Genomic DNA, 20,821 nt, shown 5'->3' on the forward strand with positions numbered 1-20,821 from the left:
GTGGGACCCCTGGAGCCATACATGTTATGCCACCAAGACCCAACAGACCTGGGTGCTCCACTTCTCATTAACTCTGCCTTTTGGCCCTTTACAAGAGCAGAGCACATCTAGCACTACAAGCGCACATCCAGCCTGTAGCTGGAAATATCAGCTGTAGACAGTCATGAGCTTCTTACCCCATAACTGACTAATGAAAACTTTCCGTTGCATCTTAAGATTTGCTTGTGAGTTTGTTGAGCCAAATATTCTAGGCTAATGCGTTTAGCAGAAGAGAAAAGGTCCCTTGGCATCATGTGGGGCATACTACTCGTGAAACTCCATGCCAGAGCTTTCAGATGAAGTATTTTTGCTGTTACAGAAAAGCCCCTTAAAAATTGCACTTCAATCTGTCTGTCAACAAAGCTGGCCCAGACTTGCTCCATTTCCAAATGAAAAGGATTTTCTCAAACTGTCAATCCCATAAACTCACCCTGAGCCTGGAAGCTCCTTTCATTCTGTTCTGAGCTTTTAGTTCTGCATCATCACCCCCATAAAAAGGCGTTCTGCAGCCAAGGGGCCAAGCAATCATCTAACAATATATAAAGGAGAAGGCAGTCCACTTTGTTCTCCCACAGCTGCATTGTCCTCACAAGGTACACTGCAGTAAGAACCTTTTTTGGCAGTAAAGTAGCTGCTGCTCAAAGATACCTGGAGACATCACAGTGTCCTATTTACATACTTTTTTGACTGTATTCTCACTCCTGCATTAGCTCGCCTGTGTTCTGATATTAGACTCCCCCAGATTTTGGCTAAGGATTCTCTGTCTCTTCTAAAAGTGTTTATGAAATCACTTAACAGCTGAAGAAACAAGCAGCCATGTTCTTCACTCTGTGACTAATAAAGGTATCACTTTTTCACACATTTATATTTATAATTGTAGAATGCCCAAAGCTCAGGGAAAATGTTCATGGTTCATAGGGAAAGGCAGAAGTATCACCAAAGATGTCCACAAAGCTCTCTTCCAGAACAGACAAGGCAGTACGTTACCTCCCCACTGGTCAGCTGTCTGTATGTGCAGCATTGCACAAACTTCATACAGTATCATGCAGACTCCCCAGTTCCAGGTTTATACCCTGTTGGAGAGGGACACAACATACAAGCAAGCTGAAGGAAGATGGACAGCAGCGGACCAGATTGTCACTTAGTGTCAGGCTGGAAATAAGAATTTGAGGCTTTCAGTTTGTTAACATAGCACATTCCCAAGCCTCTGGCACAGTGCAAATTTGCTCCTATCAGCTGCCTGTCAGATCAGTGGCCTCCCCTGGGGCTTCACAGATAATTCAGGGGATCTCGATTTATGGTATCTACAGCTCTTCTCCCTGCTGAGATAAAGCTGCATGGGGTGGGCCTGGCTACACAGAGGCTAAGAAGCTGCAGAATATGTCACAAATCCCCATCCCCAGAAAACCTGGCTCCAAACATTTTGTCTTGCCTTAGGCTCCAAAAGAGCTGCTCCTCACTGTTGTTTATTGCTCCATAATCTGGCATGTCAGATAATGTGCCTCTCTCTTGCTCAATAGTAATTTACGTGCTTCTAACTAGGGTCTCTGGTTTCCCAAGGGAATACTCTGCTGAGAACTGAATGATCTCTGCATCCTTCCCACACTGGCTGCTCACACCTCTCTCTGCTGCACTAGTTGCAGCAGTGCAGGGGAGCCTGGCAGCAGCTTTGTGTGACACCCCAGGAGAACACAGCCTGAGGGCTTTGCTTATCCTTTTGGCCTGCCTTAAACTTCCTTCCCTTTTGCATCTTACTGTTGAAGTAATACTAGGGCACTCAGAATGATAGGACGTGCGGTTCTTTCCTGAAAGCTGTGATTTCACATGCATGTGTTCTGTGGCCAAGAGCCTCAATAGTGTGTGTGGCACATGAAATTCACACTAAAAATATACCAAGACTGATGTTAAACTTTAATCATTTCAGGGTTCCCTTTAGTGCCAGCATCTATTCACGCTGTTGCAAGAGCCAGATACTTCAATGACAAGTGAGTAGTATGCCTGGTCTTGAAGGAGCTTAGCATTATTTGTGTAATGAATTTGATTTGAGTTAAAAATAAATTTTAATGGTGTATTTCCCCTCCAGCTGCTGGATGAGTGTTGACACGCACTTGCTCTATATTGTTCATGGACCTGTAATGGCAGCTTTATTGGTAAGAATATTATTTTCCGTCAACAGTTTAATAATTATTTTAGGAATGCTGCTAACCTGTACAGAAGATAAGATCCTGTACTTTAATTATTTTGGTCAAAACCTGAAAGTAGCTAGAGATTTTCTGTACTTAGTATTACAAAGGCACAGTACCTTTCAAAACCAACTCCTGTAAGGAGACCTCACAGTAAAGAATCAGATTTTAAAGCAAACAGAATCAGTAACTGCTTTTGAAAATCAGGGAGGTCACTTAAGCATAACTTGTGACAAATGTACTGCCTTTTATATGACATCAGTGAGACATTTAGGTATGCCTTAGCTGGGGTGAACTGAGTGCAGGCTGGTTGCTCAGCACAAGTTTTACTGGTCACTGAACTGGTATGGCCTAAAGGTAGGGAGATTCACTAGTCCAGAGAAGGGACTGGACTGGACTATCTCAGTAGAAGGACAAGATGCAAAGTGCAGCTCAGCACTGTGTATGCATATAGCATCTTGTGCCAGTGGTGCTATTTTCCACAGTAACCCTGACCTTCCTGAAAAGTGCAGGAAGGGTTTTATTTGCCCCAAGCCATCCTCAGTGTGTCACACAAGATACACTTTCAACTTTTGAGCTGTCTCTTGCTTGCAAACATCTGCATGAATGTACCTGCAGTAATTACCTTGGAGATCAAACAGTAGGGTGATGAATACTGGGAACGCCATCTAATAGCTGAAAAACCTGAATATGTTTCTGCCCTTTCTTGAGAAGCAGTCTTGCACATCAGCGGTGTGAAGCCCATTCCTCCCTGCCACATCGATAGTCTGCTGCTTCCATCAACCTGTATCTATTGTGGGCTTACTGGTTCAATCTTGATTTCTTTTGCTGTTACAATGCCTACTAGCTTCTAGGAGAGGCCATTCAACCTTTGTGTTTACCACCATACTCCAAGTCTGTAAAACTTCGCCACAAAGAAAAAAGAAGGGCCTGGTTTTATGGAAAAAGAACACTCTTTAACTGTTCTAAAAATAAGGCATTATAATTTCTGGCCTGTGCTTATGCCATTTCCAGTATTATTTTTCTTGTGAAGATGTCAATGTCTACAGAATGTTGTCAATGATTTGCTACTAAAAACCCCATAGTGACAGACTGACTCAGGAGATCTGAGGATTTTTACCTTTTTAAAGTCTCTTTTCTACTTTTCAGTTATCTCCATAAATTCTAAAAGTGAAGGTTAAGCAGAGTGGGTGAAGTTAAAGTAGGCTAGAGAATAAGGTTTAAATTTAATGCTGAATGGGACCCCAGAAGTCATTTATTATTCCTTTTTTTCTAGTAGAGCACGAATGTAAAACAGTTGAAGGTCTCTGAGTAGTTAAGTGATGAAATGCTTTACCAAAGCTTCATGATTTGTGTTTTATTATTCTGAAAGATTCAACTGAAATTTCTCATATGTCTATGAAATTTGGGCATTGACATTCTTCAAAGAAACTCTGTGTTCCCATAGGTCACATACCTCCAAAGTCATGCTGGGGTTTGTCTCACCTGGCTGCAGACATCGTCAGTGTGGACTGAAGCAAGATACCTGAGCTGATTTTCAGATTCGGAAGAGAGACATGGTTACTCCTAGGAGACAGTTCATCCATTCATTTAAACTTTAGACATAAAAATGAGATCAGTTGTTCCCTGGAAATCCTAAATTTGCCCACATCAGTGTCAAAACAGTCAATGCTTCCTAGAACTGAACCCTGCCTGCCTGAAACATCCCTTAGGCTTCTTAAGGGAAGCATACAGAGCAGCTTAACACCTCCTTTCTGAAAATATTCAAGGTACTTCCCAAGGCCTGACTCCCAGGGCTCTGCCCATTATGGGCTTTGATAAAACTAGAAAGTTACATTCTACTGCTTTTTATATGCTCTGCATTTTTATTTTGAATGTCTGTTTAATGCTTTCACCTATAATGGCTTTGCTTTTGCAGGTCAATTTTTTCTTTTTGCTTAACATTGTCCGAGTTTTGGTGACAAAGCTAAGAGATACCCACCGTGCTGAGTCCAACATGTATATGAAAGCTGTCAGAGCCACTTTAATCCTGGTGCCCTTGCTAGGAATTCAGTTTGTTATTATTCCCTGGAGACCTGAAAACCGACTCGCCGGAGAAATATATGATTACATCATGCATATATTAATGCATTACCAGGTATGTTATACAGTAGTAACTTCAGCTTAGGTTAGGTGCCTGCTTTAGCCAAAAACGCTGTTGTCAGTTGTTTTGCCTTGATACTGAGCGTGACTGTGGTTTTGAGGTTCTTTTCCAACCGCTTTCACATTATTGCATCATCTGCCTTTGCAGGACTAGCACCACTGCATAAAGCACAATGATAGGGGAAACAATGAAAAAAGTAGCAAAATTATCAGGTGACACTATCTGTAAACTGATGAGAGAAAACTGAGATCCGAGGGCTTTTCTGTTCCAATGTGATTTCTGTTCAAGTGCTCAAAGTGACTGAAACTGGTGCTGTGAGGTTAATACTAAAATTAGCTGTGTATACAGACTGTTGTACAGAGGAATGCCAACACACAGAAGAAAAGACAGACAATGAAGCTTCATTTAGGAGTTAAAATTACATTATTAAGCAGTTTAAATTAGGATATAAGCCTGGCATTTTGATTTCATAAGTCTGTTGAAAATATAGTATCATTCATTGTTATTATCTGGTTTACTGACTGTAATATATCCAGTCCTATATTGAATAGGAAAAGCAGATTTCTAATGCATTTGTGAATAGTGGTCAACATGGATGAGTACAGTGACCGATTTCTTGTTTCCTTTCATACTGAAGATAAATGCAGAAATTCTTTTAATGTTGTGGTAAGAAAACAGCATAAAAAAAAAAAGTGCTGCTTTTTCTTTAAGCAAAGTGATAAATAATGCTACCAGAATCTGTCCATCCTGTCATCTTAGATGGGTTTATCGCCCTTGCCCATTCAAAACTGTGTGTGCATAGAATAACTAAGGTTATAGGTCTATTTTTACAGTGCATGCGATCTTGTACTTCAGTTCTGTGTAAAAAGAATGAATCTGTTTCTTCTGTTGTTACCTGCATCATCACTTCTTTGGTCTCAAGAGCTATAAAGGAATATCTCCAAATAACTTTTCTGTTGACAACTTGTTTAGAGTTTTAGTGAGTTAGGATAAGATCAAGTGTTACAGTAATCATTTTACTCTTAAAACATCTTTCAAATCATGTGAGGTTGTCAGACAATTAGAAAAAGAATGTTAATTATCGTAATCAACAGTCCTAATTATGATCATTGTCCAATAGAAAGTCACCAAGCAAGGTTAAAATAGAGCCATAAACAAAGCCAAAGTATTGTATAATTATTGTACTGATGGGTGAGAGATCAAAGGAGGCAATTTGATCTCCAGTTGATTCCTTCAGCCCTTGTCTCAGTCATCAGGAGTGGTTGTCTTTCCATGCCTTGTTGACCCCAGTTGACCCTTGCTAATACATTTTGTTTCATTTCAGCAGCAGGGATGGTGCTGGGGGCACCGTTATGGGCACGTGGTGGGGGCTGCCCATGCCCCACTGCCACTGTGCCCAAAGAGGCCACTAAGCATGCCAAGGGAGACAGACCACCCAGGGCTATCCCCAGACCAGGACAGCAATGCAGACCTCATAGAAGAGCTCTTAACACCTCTGCAATATAATCTCAGTGTGCTTCGTGACAGCATGTACAGTTCGACCTTTCAGGAGGGCTATTGAGTTGTCCTGCTAACTGCAGCCAAATATGACTCTCCGTTTTCACCTTAGAGCCGGTTTTAAATTGTATTCTAAACCAGACTTCCTTAATCCTTTCCTAAACATTTTTTTTTATGCATATTTAAGATAGCCAGCTACATAATAACTCCTCTGGTGCTCATTTTCTTCTAAGACTGATTATGTAATTAGCAAATACTGCATTAGCTTGTGTAACAGCTGTATTTCCCTGCTAGCTATTGCTCTCATAAACAGCAGCACATCCTGCTTCTCCATCAGCTAGCAGCAGTCTGTCAGTTTTTTCATCCCATGGTATGTCAATCATATGCAAGCAGGCTTCGTGGGTGCAATTATCATGTGTTTTGGTGGAAAATATAATACATTCTCCACTTCTTGTACTGATTAAGCAATTAATATTTTATGACTTTTCTAAAACAGAGAGACAGTTTTTCAACAGCACGTCGCTGCTTTAAGTGAACATGATGGTTTGATATATCATACATTGTCCATGTATACAGAAATGGTGCAAACAAGCGCTGCAGTGTGTTGTAAAAATCAGAGGATAGAAAATGATGAATGGGAAAGAATTTGTTCCCACAAGAGACCGTGTAATGATACGGTTTTCACAGTTGAAAAACAACATGTTGAGATGCTAGGTTTCCTCTGCTAAAGTCACTACTGAATAACAGAAGCCAGTCTGTATTGGAATTGTCCTGGTCTTTTTGCAATTGTATCAATCAATGCACACCATTTTAAGCAGGCATGGGTTTTTTTAATATGGCTGTATGTCTACATCCCCTGTTCTGTTTCCGTTTGGAAAGGGCCCACATTGCTCCTAGTCTGTCTTTTGTTTGCTACATACCTATAGAAGCCCTTCCTGTTATCTTTGACATCCCTGGATGGACTCAATTCTAACTGGGCCTTAGCTTTCCTGACCTGGTCCTTAGCTTCCTGGACAATGTCCCTGTATTCCTCCCAGGCCACTTGTCCTCACTTCCACCTTCTATAAGCTTCCTTTTTCCTTCTGAGTTTTCTCAGCAGCTCCTTATCCATCCATCAAGGTTTCCTGGCACCTCCTGCTGCATTTCCTTCTATTCAGGACACAACACTCCTTTGACCCTGCCCCACAAGCTCTCTGTTGTCTTATCGTCTGTCCTCAGAGTTCCATACTCTCCAGCATATAATTGACATTAAATAGCTGTACCCCCTCCCCATCTGCCTGTCCTGTCTTTCCTAAAGAGCCTATAACCTTCCATTCCAACACTCCAGTCATAAAAAATAAATGTGTCCTCTGTGATGTCAAACCAAACAGAAACACTTTCTCCTTCTGTGCAAAGCTGAAATCACAGGACTGTTTTTGAAAACGTGTTTGGTTTGTTTTGGTTTTTTTTTACTTACTGTTCTTTTTCTTTGCATTATTACTAATTTCAGAACTTTCTAATATCTTGAGCCAATAAAACTTGGGGAATTTTTTTTTCTGAAAGATGAATATCATAAAATGTCATTTTTGTATGGAAAATTCCTGTACAAAATTACAGTAATAAAACCTCCACCAGAGAGTAGGAGAAGCAGCAAAGTGTGAGCTCTGGTTCATGGATGTCTCCATCATTTTGCAGCAGGTAGGCTCCCATCTTCAGCCCTCTTGTGACAATCTCCCCACCTCAGTAGCAGCAGAAACTGCAGACATGTTCTTTGCTTTGCTTACTTTATTTAACCTAACATAAATGAACGCTTTATAACACAATCATTTGCCTCAGAGACCATATGAATGTGCTGTGAAATAAGAGGATGAGGAACACAGTACTGTTTTTCTCAAAGTTCTTTATCTTTGCTGAAATGAGAGAGATGGGAATGGGAAGTACTTCTATGAAAAACCTTGGCCTCACTTTTTTTCATTTGTTTTTTTTTTTGCTGTCCATTCAGATCCAGAGGAGGGACCAAAGCCCACACAGAGAATCACAAACTGATTTTTTTATAGCATAGCCACCTGTATAATTACGTGTACCATCATCTTCTACCATTACTAATGGATATATCATCCAACTAAAGCCTAAACAGCATCACAGTGTGTAATTAGGGCAGAAGCTACTGCCATGGACATACTCAGGAGTAACAGGAATAAGCATGTCTATATGTAACTTCTTGTTTTATGGAGACATAAGCTAGAAGAGAAACAAGTGAGGTATCAAAAACCTGTATAATTTTGCAGTATCTGCATAAATGTTTGCTTGTTTAAGTTGTTTTCTTTTTAACCTGAGTAAATTACAGTAACTTCTCATCAAGATGCATGTCCTCTAGGAGAGTGAGATAGAAATTAAATACCTGTTAAGCAAAGAATGTCCTTGGACCAGTATAGGCACTTTGACATGGGGAAAAACTCACTATGGTGCCAGTAAGGTATGTGAAGGTCTGAGAGACACTGACTCTGGACAATCCCTAAGGCATGATTTTGATGAAAGTCATATTCATCTGATCTTCACATAGTTCCAGAAACAAAGATTTTTCAGAATAAGTCATTGAAGGCCTTAATATTACGATAAATGTATTCTTCATTTCTGCCTTCAGTCCCACAGCCAAAGTTATCCTGCTGGCAGCAGACGATGTGTCACAGGTTAGTTTAACAAGTCCACACAGTGGCAGAAAGATATAATTGACCTAGAGATCTCATCCTCAATAGGAATTGCACCCTGAACAAAAAAACAACGGCAGTTAGAGATAATATGGAAGATGTATGTCAAAGAGGTACGAGAAATAACCTGTAGGCCTTACATGAAGTAACCTACATCCAGTCTTTCACATGTTTTAATAGATCCATTGTAGAATTACCATCATCCTAAGCCTTCCTGGCTCTGAAAAGACAAAGCTGGTGTCTGTTACTGATACCTCTATAGCTTTACAGCTGAAGATACCAGTAGTACTGAGCCATGGGCAAAACTTTACGATAAAATGGAAATATAAATAATAGAAATAGAGATGGAAGAGCCCAGAGGGATGTTGCTGGTGCAAGAAGAGCAATGAGACATATACAAGACAAACTGGAGAAAATAATTTCTTCATCCCAAGATGTACCATCTACATGGTCTCAAAATAACAAAGAGCCAGATGTGCTCTCAACTCCCTCACTCCAGAGCAGAAGAGCAATTAAAAGGGATACAAGGCATCACCACAGCTTCCTCTTTAGCTTTTCTGTCTGAAGTTGGCTCGAAAAAATGCTAGTTTAGGGAACTGCACTCTACAACAGAAGACAAGGAGAGCAATTGCAGGGTGTAGAAGAGGAATTCAAATATTATACAGGAACTGAAATGGAAAATGCTTTCACTTTTATAGTTCAGGTTCAGTTTCTGCCTTTAGGTGAACTGTAGTTCCCAAATTCCCCCTGAGCACTCTTGCTGAAGAATAGACTTTAAAAAATTTCTCTGCTTCTTCCTCTCCTCCTGCTGTCTTTCATGTCTGCCTCATGTAGACTGTCCACTGAGTGTCCCTACTCCCAGAGGAGATCGAGATTCACTTCATTTGCTAGCTGACTGCTGTTAATAAAACATACTTCGGCAAACTAGCAAAGACCCCTGCTGCAGCCATGTACCATGCAGTTCAAAACAGCAGATGTTTGGCAAGACTCTGCGAATTACTGTAGTGTGTGCAGCACAAGAGAAAAATCAATATAGGCCACTGGGAAGTGATGCATTTGCTCTCCTTGCATAAATTTTCCATTTAGGAATCTGTGGTCTGACAAAGTCCTGCTTTAGAGGTGTAAGGTTTTGGTTGACTTCTTTGTGGTGTTTCTCAAAACAGAGCTTATGGACAATCTGTTGTACATTGTATATTATATACTGGGATTTGAGGTTTTTGAAAATACTCACTGTTTTACCAAAGCATGAAAAGAAACTTTCTTTTTTCTCACTTTGTCTACCCTTCCTCCTCCTCACACATGTTTTTCTGTGTTGATATTTGAAATTATGTCAAGTTACAAATTCTCTGGTAGAAAAAAATTTTTGGAGTAAAATAATTGCCAAAATTGCAGTGGTTAGCACCTCTTCAAGCCAGCCTGTGTATCTCTAATATGTATTTTGTTAAAACAGTTATTTCTTACCCTTCTTTTGTGGTCCAAAATATGCATTTGAGAGTCCAAGGCATTTTAACAAAGCATTAGCTACAATTTAACTGGCAATGAGTTAAATGAGGGTTTATAAAAAAGGTAACAGCTGTAAAGCCCTTCAGAGCAGCCCTTGGGAACAGAAGCTATTGTACTGCAGTTTTCCCCTCCATTTCACAAACTGCTGTACATTTAGTTTATAATAACTGCTCTAAGTAATTTAAAATGAAGGAATTTGGCTCCCAGTGATTCTATGGAACACTATTTTAATAAGAGCAAGTGTGGGTAGTATGTGGACCAGCGTAACTACCTGAGTCTGAGTGGCAGGCTCTGTGTGCAAGAATTTTCTCTTACTAATTCCACACTTTCCCACCTTGTGTTTCTGCCTTCACCCTGTTTAATCCTGTAGCAGTAGTGAAATGTTATCGGAACAACCATGGCAAAAATTAATTTTAAGCCATTTAGGACTCAGCTGTGATCTAAAATTTCTCTTCTCTATTTTCTGTGCCACTCTCAACCACCACCTTCTAACTCAACTGTTGTGTTTTGGTTCTTTTTTTCCTTTTTCTAACCAGTTATACCTCTTTTCACATCCTCTCCATCCATCGTGATGCCACACATACAAATTCATGTATCCTGACATACAGTTCAATTCAAAGCCTTCCTGATGCAGAAGGATTCTTCTTGGCCAAGAGCTTTTAATTGGGTAACTGCACTCTAGCAACGTCCAGGACACAAGTCCTCTGCCATCTTTTCAGCAAAGTCAGTGCAGTGTGGTACTCCACTCTAAGCAACATATAGACCTGCATTACATACAGTTTAATTTTCCTTTTCTAGGCCTCTTGTACAAAAGTAACTTCATAGCCAAAATAGATGATCTATAAATGCTAGTGTTATGTTTTAAGCCCAGCTGGTAACTCAGCACCATGCAGCCACTCTGAGATGGGGAGGAGCATCAAAAGACTGTAAATCCCATGGGTTGAGATAAGAACAGTCCAGTAACTAAAGTATAATATAAGACTTCTACTACTACTACTACTACTAATAATAATAATAATGGAAATAACAAGGGGAGAAAATATAAAACTAAAAGGGAAAAAAACAATAAACACAAGTGATGCATGATACAATTGCTCACCACCCACTGACAGATACCCAGCCCAACCCAAGCAGCAATTGATCCTTTCTGGGTGACTTGCCCTAGTTTATATGCTGGGCATGATGTGATGTGGTATGGAATACCCTTTGGCTAGTTTGAGTCAGGTGTCTCTGCTCCCTCCCAGCTTCTTGTGCCTCTCCTCACTGGCAGATCATGAGAGACTAAAGAGTCCTTGATCAGTGTAGGCGCTATGTGGCAACAACTGAAACATCTGTGTGTTATCATCATTGTTTTCAGACTAAAGCCAAATGCAGCACTGCACAAGCTACTAGGAAGGAGAAAAAAAATCACTGTTACAGCTGAAACCAGGACAGCTAGTAATATAGAAGAAAATGTTAAAATATGTTGAAAGACAAAAATCAATGTAATAACTGTGAAAGAGGGAGAGGTTAAGTGAAGGATCTGTGATGCAGAGGAAATGGACTAATGATTTTTATCTTGTATCCATCAAGTCCAAATTTCCAAACACCAAAAAAAAAAAATTGCATATTCTAATCTCTAAACTCTTTTCTTTTACTTTCTCTTAGGGCTTACTTGTGGCAACTATATTCTGCTTCTTCAATGGTGAGGTAAGCATCTGAAATACAGCAAATGAATGGAACCTGAAAAATAGGCACAGTAGTGTTCATTAATCATGCCACACTGTAAACTTTGAAACCATGTGTCACTTTTTACTCTCTATAAACAAGCAACAGCATGCATTTTTGAAAGATCTCTACAGAGCGAGACTTGAGCCTCTCTGAGCAGATGAATCAGGGGTGATACCATTACCCAAAAGAGGGACAGGCATAATATTCTTCCCCTACCACCTGCAGTTTTGAGACAGATGTCTAAGCAAAGAAGAACGCTCTGCTTCCGTTTCTGCCCCAGAATAGTGGGAAGGACCAGGATGCCCCATAAGAAGTAGTGGGGATTTGCAGGGGCGTGTCCTGGAGAGCCCTGTGCTCCTTCTAGTGTCAGAGCCATGGCAGATGCTATCCCCTGTAGCACTGTCAAGAGTAGAGGAGCCTGAAGGAGTATGATTACTTTTGCTCCTTTGAGGATTATCCTTTTTAAGGTCAGTGTTTTTCACATAGTAATCGAGAAATAAATGCACTTGAGGCGAAGATGTCTCCCATTCTCTTACAACTGGATCAATATTGTGTATACCTGCAGCTGGATGTAGGTCTGCTTCATTACCTTTTGGGGTTGTTGTTTTGTGGTTTTTCTTAAATAATAGCAGATTAAAATATATCAAGAGCCATTTAAATTCCTACAGTGAGCCATTTTCCAAAGACGGTTAGCAGAAAAATGTATCAGCAGCATTCAACTGTAGCAAAATAAAACACCGCCTATCTTAGCCAAGCTAGGAAATTCTTTAAAAAGTTAATTTTGAATCGGAGCAGCTGAATTAGATATGGAACAAACTTTGTGGTGTTAACACTCAGTATGTCAGTTTAAAGAGATATTTGTACTCCTGTTTATTCCAAATCCCAAGTAACGATGTGACCATGCTGATGTTTTGATAGCAACTTGAAGCAAATTATGTTACTGATAAGGTGCTACTGGCTGCTTTGCTAACTTTCAGTATGGCAGAGAGTATTAAATTCTGCCACCACTTGTCAGCATCACTGTCCATTTCCCTCTGGCTGGCTCCCTGCATAAACATACAGAGAAGTGCAACAGTAGGAAATATTAGAGGCCTCCCGCTGTAATTCTGTAGCATGGCTTCTCAGGAGACATACAAAAGAATGACAAAGCATGAGCAGTTAATGACACCAGAACCTAACATCAAATGATAGCTGTAAAGATCATGCTGCAGAAGTTCATGGTTTCATGGACCCAATTAAACAAAGCTGGAGAGATGTAAAACTCCTTTCTTATCATATTTCTGTCCCCAGAATCTGCAAGCTAGTAACACTTTTCTCCTTCTTCCTTACTCTCATCCCTTTCTGGCACAGTCCAATCTCCATGCCCTGGAAATACAGAAAGACTACCAATTCTCCCTGGCATGGGGAAAGAGTAGTAGTCAGGTAGTTTCTGAAACACCCTTTCTCCGTAGGAGTGACTGCATAGATATGTACAGGCAGTGCTCTAGCATGTTCTCACTTGCCTCCAAACAATGTGTTACCCAAAAATCATGGTCTTGAACACTGTCTTCTTCCTTCTTCATTTTCCCCAGCATCACCTTACTTTTTTTTTAGATTAGATTTTGAAAAACAAATTTGCTTAATATTTGGTAGCTGTAGTGTAAAAAGGTTGATGACTCCGTAATTCTCCAACTCTAATTAGAACATATGGATTTGTGCCTAGATTAAAGGCTGTAGCAATGCTAAAAGTGAGGAAAGGCTGCAAGAAAATGCACTGAAAACGTAATGTATCTTAAAGGCTCTTTGTTTCTTAGATATGTTTCCTCTGATAGCTCTAATTTCAAAGTACTTTTGGCAATGCCAGTGTCAGAAAAACACATCCACATTTACAACAGGAATAAGATTTTCAAGTTATGCAATAATGCATATATCTGGAACATCTGTTTGTCAGCATCATTGTAAACCATACATATAATTAATTTAAAATTAGATTGCAGGGTATGGATGAATTTACCTGTCATATGAACTGATCCGTAGTATGCAAGGCAGAAAACTAAAAGCCACATTCCAGGAATGAAAATTAGTCTAAAACAAATACACAGTTCTTTTTTTTTGTTCACTAACTGTTGTATTACATTTAATTTAGAATTCAGAATAAATGTATTTGTATTAAGAAAATACACCACATTCATACATGATATTCAGATGTCCAACCTCAGAGATGCACTGCAATTTGTGGACTTCTGCATTGACTGAACTGCTTTCAGGAAGCAGCAATAGCAGCCAGTCATTACTTACGTAGACTGACAATGCATGGTCTAGATCCAAATCCTAAAAAACAGCAATAGTCACCAAACCCCTAGCTGCTTCTGAAAGCCTTTTTGACACATCTGGCAGCCCACAGTAAAAAGGCCTCTTCCTTGTGAAAGGCTCTTATCTGAATATCCACTTTGGATAGAAAAATTGTCAGCGAGCCATCACTGAGGGGACACATCTGAAAAGGATGATGCCAAAATGATACAAAAATTAATGTGATATTGAAATGTTGCTTCCAGTTTTGTACTCTAGTGCTTCCATAAGTAACCACATGGGCAGCTTACCTACCTCCAAGTAGCTTCACACTGCGTCTAGGATTAATGACTCCTTTTAGGATTAACAGTTGAGCAGCTGTCAGAAAACATTCATCAGTGTTGGGCAGTAAGAACAAACGGCCATGGGGATTCAGGTTTCCAGGCATGTTGAGAGAGATTTTTGGTGGTGCTTGGGTACTTTTCACCATTACACCCATTTTCAATTATTGTATCTGCTTCAGACTTGCAGACTGACTAACATGGTCAGTGGCAGGGATGCTAAGAAACCCACTCATTATTTTCTTATAGGTAGACAGAGAGTCAAAGATGACACCTCTTTAATACGGACTCAAGACAGTTTGGTTCTACTTGCATCAGCACATTACCAGTAAACATCAAGCAAGTTTATGTAACTACACTAGCTGTGCTAGAGTAGCATTTATTCCTGCAATTACACAATAGGTAGATATATAAGGCATAAAACCTATAGAAGAACAGCAACAGACTAATGAATGCCAGGATGGTATTAGGTCCTCCCACAAAGGGAGTGCTGGTCTGAGTTTGGTTGCCCAAGAAAACTAAGCTGAGGTAACTTCCCCCAGTCTTGCTGTGTGCAGTAAGACATAGACCAAAGCCACAGTCTGGTCTTCAGTCATGGCAGGAGATAGTTTCCAAGCTGCTGTGTACATCTGCTGCCACAGAGCTCAAAACTGGTGCTCATGAGAAAATTCCTTGTGGGGCAAGGAGATTAATTTTAGTACCACAGGAGCCTGAAAACTCTGGGATTTACTTTTTCCTACTGGAATATTTAACTTTAAGGCTGAAATACATGAAGTTTAGCCAGGACAAACAATGCTAAACTCAGTACCACCTGACAGTGTTTTATGTTGCATTCATTGCCTACTACCTCACCTCACTTTATTGCCATGAGCCCATCTATAGAAAGAAATGTAAAAATAGTAATAAAAAACTGTGCTGATGCCTGCATTCAAGTGGAAGAACACATAAACAATGGGTTTTCACATGAATTTTGAAATGACTGATTTTCTTGTGCATTTTCATATATAAATCTCAGTGTCCAGCAACACTGTAGGTTCTCTATCCAACAACAACAGTGTTGTACAGATGATACAAGGTCTCTGAAATAGTCTGATCACCAGACCGTATTTCCAGGCCTGAGATTGTTTCTAGACTTCAAAGCTGGCCAGCAAAATGGAAAGTCTGTTTGGAAAAAAACCCAGCCATATATCTTGTGTGCCAGAGAGGCATGAATGGCTAATAGGGAATAGAAAAATCTTTAAAATCCTGAAGGGCAGAGCAAATAAACTCAGGCTTTTCATTTCTTTTGACTTTACTTTCTTTCATCTGCTATCAGAGCAGAAAGCATGGCAGGCATCACTCTGCCCCTCCTGGTCCCCAGGAGCCTCTTTGGTCGTTAATGTATTATAGCCGTGCATGTGATTTTCAGTAATGCTGCTTACACATTTGAAGTCTATGCATGACCAGTCTTAGTTGGCACTGAATTATGATCATCTGAGATCCTTGGAATCGTGGCAGAAATCTAGATTAACACGTTGTTTTGCTCAAGCGCAGCAGCTTGTACTATCCATTATCCATTTGTGGCCAGATTTCTGCATGGGCCAGCAGTTCAACAGAGAATAAAAACACAGCTGCTTTGACCTTGTGCTCTCACTGTTCTGTGGAGCCTTTTAAACCTTTATAATGGCGCTTCTAATTATGGGCTGAACTGGAAGGGATGTGCTTGTTCTCTCCTTGACCGTACACACAGTGTGTCATTCCCTTCTGAGAAGAAGACTGTAAGCTCCTCATGGCAGGGTTTTTAAGACTCAGTGACTTTGTTCTTCCCTCTTCAGTTAAGCATGTTATCTCCAGACATGTGGTTGCCCTAGTGGTCCAGTTCAAATGAGAGCATCTTGAGAACTCAGAAGGAGCTCATCACCTTCACAGCAGCTTTTCTTCCCAAGCCTTGAGGTCTATGCAAAGAGAAGGGGAAGGGAGATAGAAGAGGAACAGGAAGGCTATAAGGGCATGGTTTTGTCATCTTCACTAAAGACCCTGAGATAAATCTTAATGGATGAGCTGCTGTGAAATGAAAACACATTCAATACCTAGGGACAGAAGAGAAGGCCAGATGTTCATGGTGGCTAGAGGTGCTAAAGACCTGGTGGTGGTGGTGAAGAGAGCTGCAGATTTGCAAAGCAGCCCTGCACACCCAAGATTTCTGCTTTATCCTCACAGTGTCCAGCATTAGTTACAGTGTGAGTGCCAGCACACCTGAATATGCGGTCAGAGCAGGGATTCTTATTCCCTGGAAGGACTCAATTGATCAAGTAGTCTCCTAGCACCATATATATAATGTCACTCTTAATGTAAATATTGAATAAAATATTTTTATACCTAGAAGGTTAATGCCCTAAGTTTGAGATTCTCTGTGATGCAGAAGGCTATGACCAGCGCTTACTTTTTTTATGCCAGCACATAACCTGCTCTTGAATTACCTGAACTAAACCTCTGTTCAGCTGTACTAATCCTCCAACTCTTTCTACAAAATTACCCTGGAAAGCTCTTGAAGTGTACTTGACATTCATGGCCAGTTGTGCTCAAGGTTAAGTTTCTTCAGAGATCACAATGCATTTGCCATTCCAGGGGCAAGGATCCAACTGCAGCATCAGATAGGTTTTAATCCACATCCCTCCTTCTTTTTCCCTCTTCTACTGTAACATTCTACTGTATTCCCCTGTAGCAATCTATTCCACATTTACCTCTTGTGGGAACAGATCACCTGTAACCTCTTTCACAAACAGCAACTGCAGAAACTGTAATTGCTATCGTAGGGTAAGTAACAAGGGAATTAATGCTGAGACCTGAGCAACTGCTGCTGCTTCTGGAACTGGGAGCAGAGGTGAGGAGAGGGATAGATTGAATCTGATGGAATTAGACCTAAATTCTTCCCTTTCCTTTCCTTCCTTTCCTTCCTTTCTTTTTTTCCTTCAATATATTTTAGAATGTCTCATTATAGGGATTTAGATTATGCCTAGCTATGTGTTTCTTTAACAGGTACAAGGAGCTTTGAAGAGGCAGTGGACACAGTACAAAACTCAGTGGGGCCAAAGGCGCCGAGAACACTGTTCCACGCGATCTACCTCCTACACTGCCACATCTATCACAGAGGTCCCTGTCTACTTGTACCACCATGATTCCAACAATGAACAGTTAAATGGAAGATACATAGAGGACTCTGAACTTGTTGCATTAAAATCTGGGGAGACATCTGCCTAGCTCAGCACCAGCCATTGCAAATACATCATTTCATATTCTACTTGTGAACAAAGTGGGGACAAGGGTGGGAGTGTGCAAATCCAAGCTGTGTCAGAGGGCAAGACCAGGTGAAAACACATAGTTGTCAAACCACATCAGCCTCTGACAGCAGTGGCGCAGAGGGAGTCTGATGCAGACCTGGGAATAGCATTTCTTGCTGTGCACTTCAGCAGGGAGTGAGCATGGACCTACTATCTGGGCTATGTAATCTTCACGTTTCCCGATACCAGCCATGAGAGTGACATGTCGTAAACAGTAGTGCCAGGTAGCCCGTAATAAATTGGAAAGAAAGAACCAGTATGAGGCAATTGGAACCTTTCAGTACTTTTTGCTTTCAGTAATTTTTGCTTTCAGTACTTTCCTTTAACACTAGATTTTGAACTATCAACTTTCACAAGATGTAACTGGGTTGGAGTCTATTTTCCCCCTTCTAATAAGCTCAGTGACTGCTTAAAAGATTTTGCACATTGCAAGACAAATCAAACATTTGAACAGAAAAAGAGTCTCTCCAAAGTATTCAGATCTTGATCCTCAAGGGATGCCCAAATTATTACCATCCCTGCAGGATACTCCAAAACATTATCATCCCATTAGCAGGTGCATAAAGCAAAGGAAAGTGAAATAGTCATTGCATACCAAGATCTCAAACACTCTCAGAGAAACAGATCAGTTCTTTAGGCTGCATCACACAAGTCCTGAAGGCATCTCAAAATAGTTTTTGTTTAACAGTACTGGTAGATCAAGAATTTTTATTTATAGGAAATATTTTCTGCCTATCACTCTTCCCAGGAACTCATCATTAAGCCACAATTCTTTCACTCTGAATAAGCTGGGAAATTTGTTTGGAAATCATTATTTTCCTCAATAGCCATTCTGAGATGAATGCTAAATAAGTTCTTGTCTCTTACAAAATGATGACCATAGCAGTAAAGGATCCAGGTAAGAGATGGCAAATTGACGTCTTAGCACAGGAAGTATCTGGTTTTAGAATCTGGTTCAGGGTGCCTAAAGTAGTCCTGTCATAAACGTTGATAATCTATTTCAGATTCTTCTGAAATTAGCAGACAAATCCCCATTGACTTAGATGAGCAGTGAACAACTCTCTTCATTGTTCAGGAATAACTTACGCAATACAGTTCAGTGTAGATCTTGAAAACAGGAGACAATTTCATCCCTAGTGATTTGAAACCATTTTTACATATTGGGTTCAGCCAGGCTCAGCTTTTTCTTTGCTGACACAGCTAGACCCTAAGATTTACTCTTCATTTGTAAATTTTAAGTAAGTGGAGGTCTTCTGTACATGTCTACCTACACAAGTCACCATCTCACTGGAGAAGTTCCTTCCAGGAATGAGTTTGTGAGGGACAAGCATACACCCAGCACTATGAGAGCACTACGACTGAGTCCTCACTGTCTGTACATGAGGCAATGCCTTGCAGGGAAGGGGTTTGCTTCGCTTGTGCCACCAGCACATGCACACAGCCACTGTGCACTACTAAAGCTTCCTCTCAAGTGTGAGGAGTCAGCTGCCAGCACCGTGACTGTAGAACAAGAGAGAAGCTGGGGAACGGGAAATGACTGACCACCAACATTGCAGATCATCCCATGATTAATCCACTGGAACATTTGCAAGAATGTACTATCGTGTGCATCTGCTCAAGCCACATACCTGTTTTTCAGACTTCAAGGAATATGAAGGTGGTTATTTTTTCAGACAACAGTATTTCACATATTGCTATTTCTACTTTTACCTGTGAACAATGGGAAGTGGAGGATTTAGTCGTTAAAGAAAATAAAGTGCATCTGCCATGAATGCTGTATTTCTGAATAGCTTTGGGGCACACTGCGCTTCCCAGGACTGCTGCAGAAGACATTCCTAGTTTCTAAAGACACAAATGAGCTGATGGTAAAAGAAGCGTGCATAATATGGAGTTTAATAATGAACATGTTGATTTTAATAATGTACATGTTTACAACATGGAACTGCAACTAGTTTCACAGTCTGTTATGTTCATATGGATGTACAAAATGGAAATGCTTTGCCATTGTAGTGGTTGTTTTCTTTCTTCACTAATGATATTTCCTTGTTCTGTTCAGTAGAATGCTTTGAAAAGCGAAATTCAGGATCTGGGGTTTAAGAACTCAGTTTGACCTTCAAGTGTGATTACATAGTCTTCGTGGCAGCTTTGGTTTCAGTGGAGGGATGATGTTTTGCAGCCATAAAAATTTGGTCTACCATACATACTGAGTTTAGGGTTGGCATCACCCTTGGGCTTTTCAGGAAGGACTGTGGTTTAGAGGTACTTACTGAGTAATTTGTCATCAGAATATTTTCAGATAGAAATTTTCTCTTCACCTCAAGATGGTTTGAAATATTCTCATTATATGCATAAGGTAAATTTCACTTCTCTGCTTTATAAATAGTACCATACACTAGTGACAGTAATATTAGGAATGCGCATATGACCTCAGTAATTACAGTATCTTGACAGTAGGGTGTTTTGTCTCTAATACATTTCACGGGAACAGCAGAAATGCATAATTAAAGTATCAGTGTATCAAAAAGTAAAAAACGATCTGACATTTGAATTGTGGATTCAAGGTGTATTTTAAGAGGAAATTATATGTTTCCGCTCAAACACCACACACAACACATGAAAACCCAGTTTAATGAACATTTGCTCTGGCAGAAGGGTTTGTGTGGTTGCTTTGTCTGAGCAACTAAATCTATGAGGTAGATGCTGGTTGTTATTCTTTCCTACTTACAGAAACACAGAACAAATTAAAAGACTTCTTGTGTTATGGGATATTGAAATTAAGACTTGGGGTTTTATTTGATTTACTTAATAAATATGTTTTAGCTGAAATAAAACAGCAACAAAGGAAGAACAGATTACTTTCTCTGTATTAAAATTCTTAGCAATAACACTACCTTAGATATTTACCAGTATTGCTATTACAAGGGGCTCATGTAGCAAAATAGTTTTGTTTTGGGATAAAATCAGCCATACAAATGTGGTGATTTTTTGTCCTCTTTTCCCAAATCCTCTTCCATACTTTGCCAACCTCAATAAACAAACTCTGAGTCATTTTTCAAAGATACAAATCCTAAACACTAACAATGTGGTAATATCTGCTTTTCCAGTGCTTGGATTTTTAAAAGTCAGATGT

The 20,821-nt window shown here is 40.1% G+C and overlaps 1 protein-coding gene across 3 annotated transcripts in view; it reads left to right on the plus strand.

Annotated features, from left to right (window-relative positions):
* The window catches only part of CALCR (calcitonin receptor), a 169,035-nt gene extending 151,153 nt beyond the window's left edge, over nt 1-17,882 (plus strand). For all 3 annotated transcript variants that reach the window (XM_061350087.1, XM_061350088.1, XM_061350089.1), the window contains 5 exons: nt 1,964-2,024; nt 2,123-2,189; nt 4,141-4,359; nt 11,700-11,741; nt 17,390-17,882. In XM_061350087.1, coding sequence (XP_061206071.1) covers nt 1,964-2,024; nt 2,123-2,189; nt 4,141-4,359; nt 11,700-11,741; nt 17,390-17,611 — 611 coding nt within the window. In that variant the 3' untranslated portion in view covers nt 17,612-17,882. The remainder of the gene's footprint in view (nt 1-1,963; nt 2,025-2,122; nt 2,190-4,140; nt 4,360-11,699; nt 11,742-17,389) is intronic.
* Nucleotides 17,883-20,821: the final 2,939 nt, after the last annotated feature.

This window comes from Neopsephotus bourkii, unplaced genomic scaffold (genome assembly GCF_033783945.1).
Source record: "Neopsephotus bourkii isolate Nb327-2 ecotype Australia unplaced genomic scaffold, CSIRO-AGI_Nbou_v1 NB_479, whole genome shotgun sequence".
In the NCBI taxonomy this organism is placed as follows: domain Eukaryota; kingdom Metazoa; phylum Chordata; class Aves; order Psittaciformes; family Psittacidae; genus Neopsephotus; species Neopsephotus bourkii.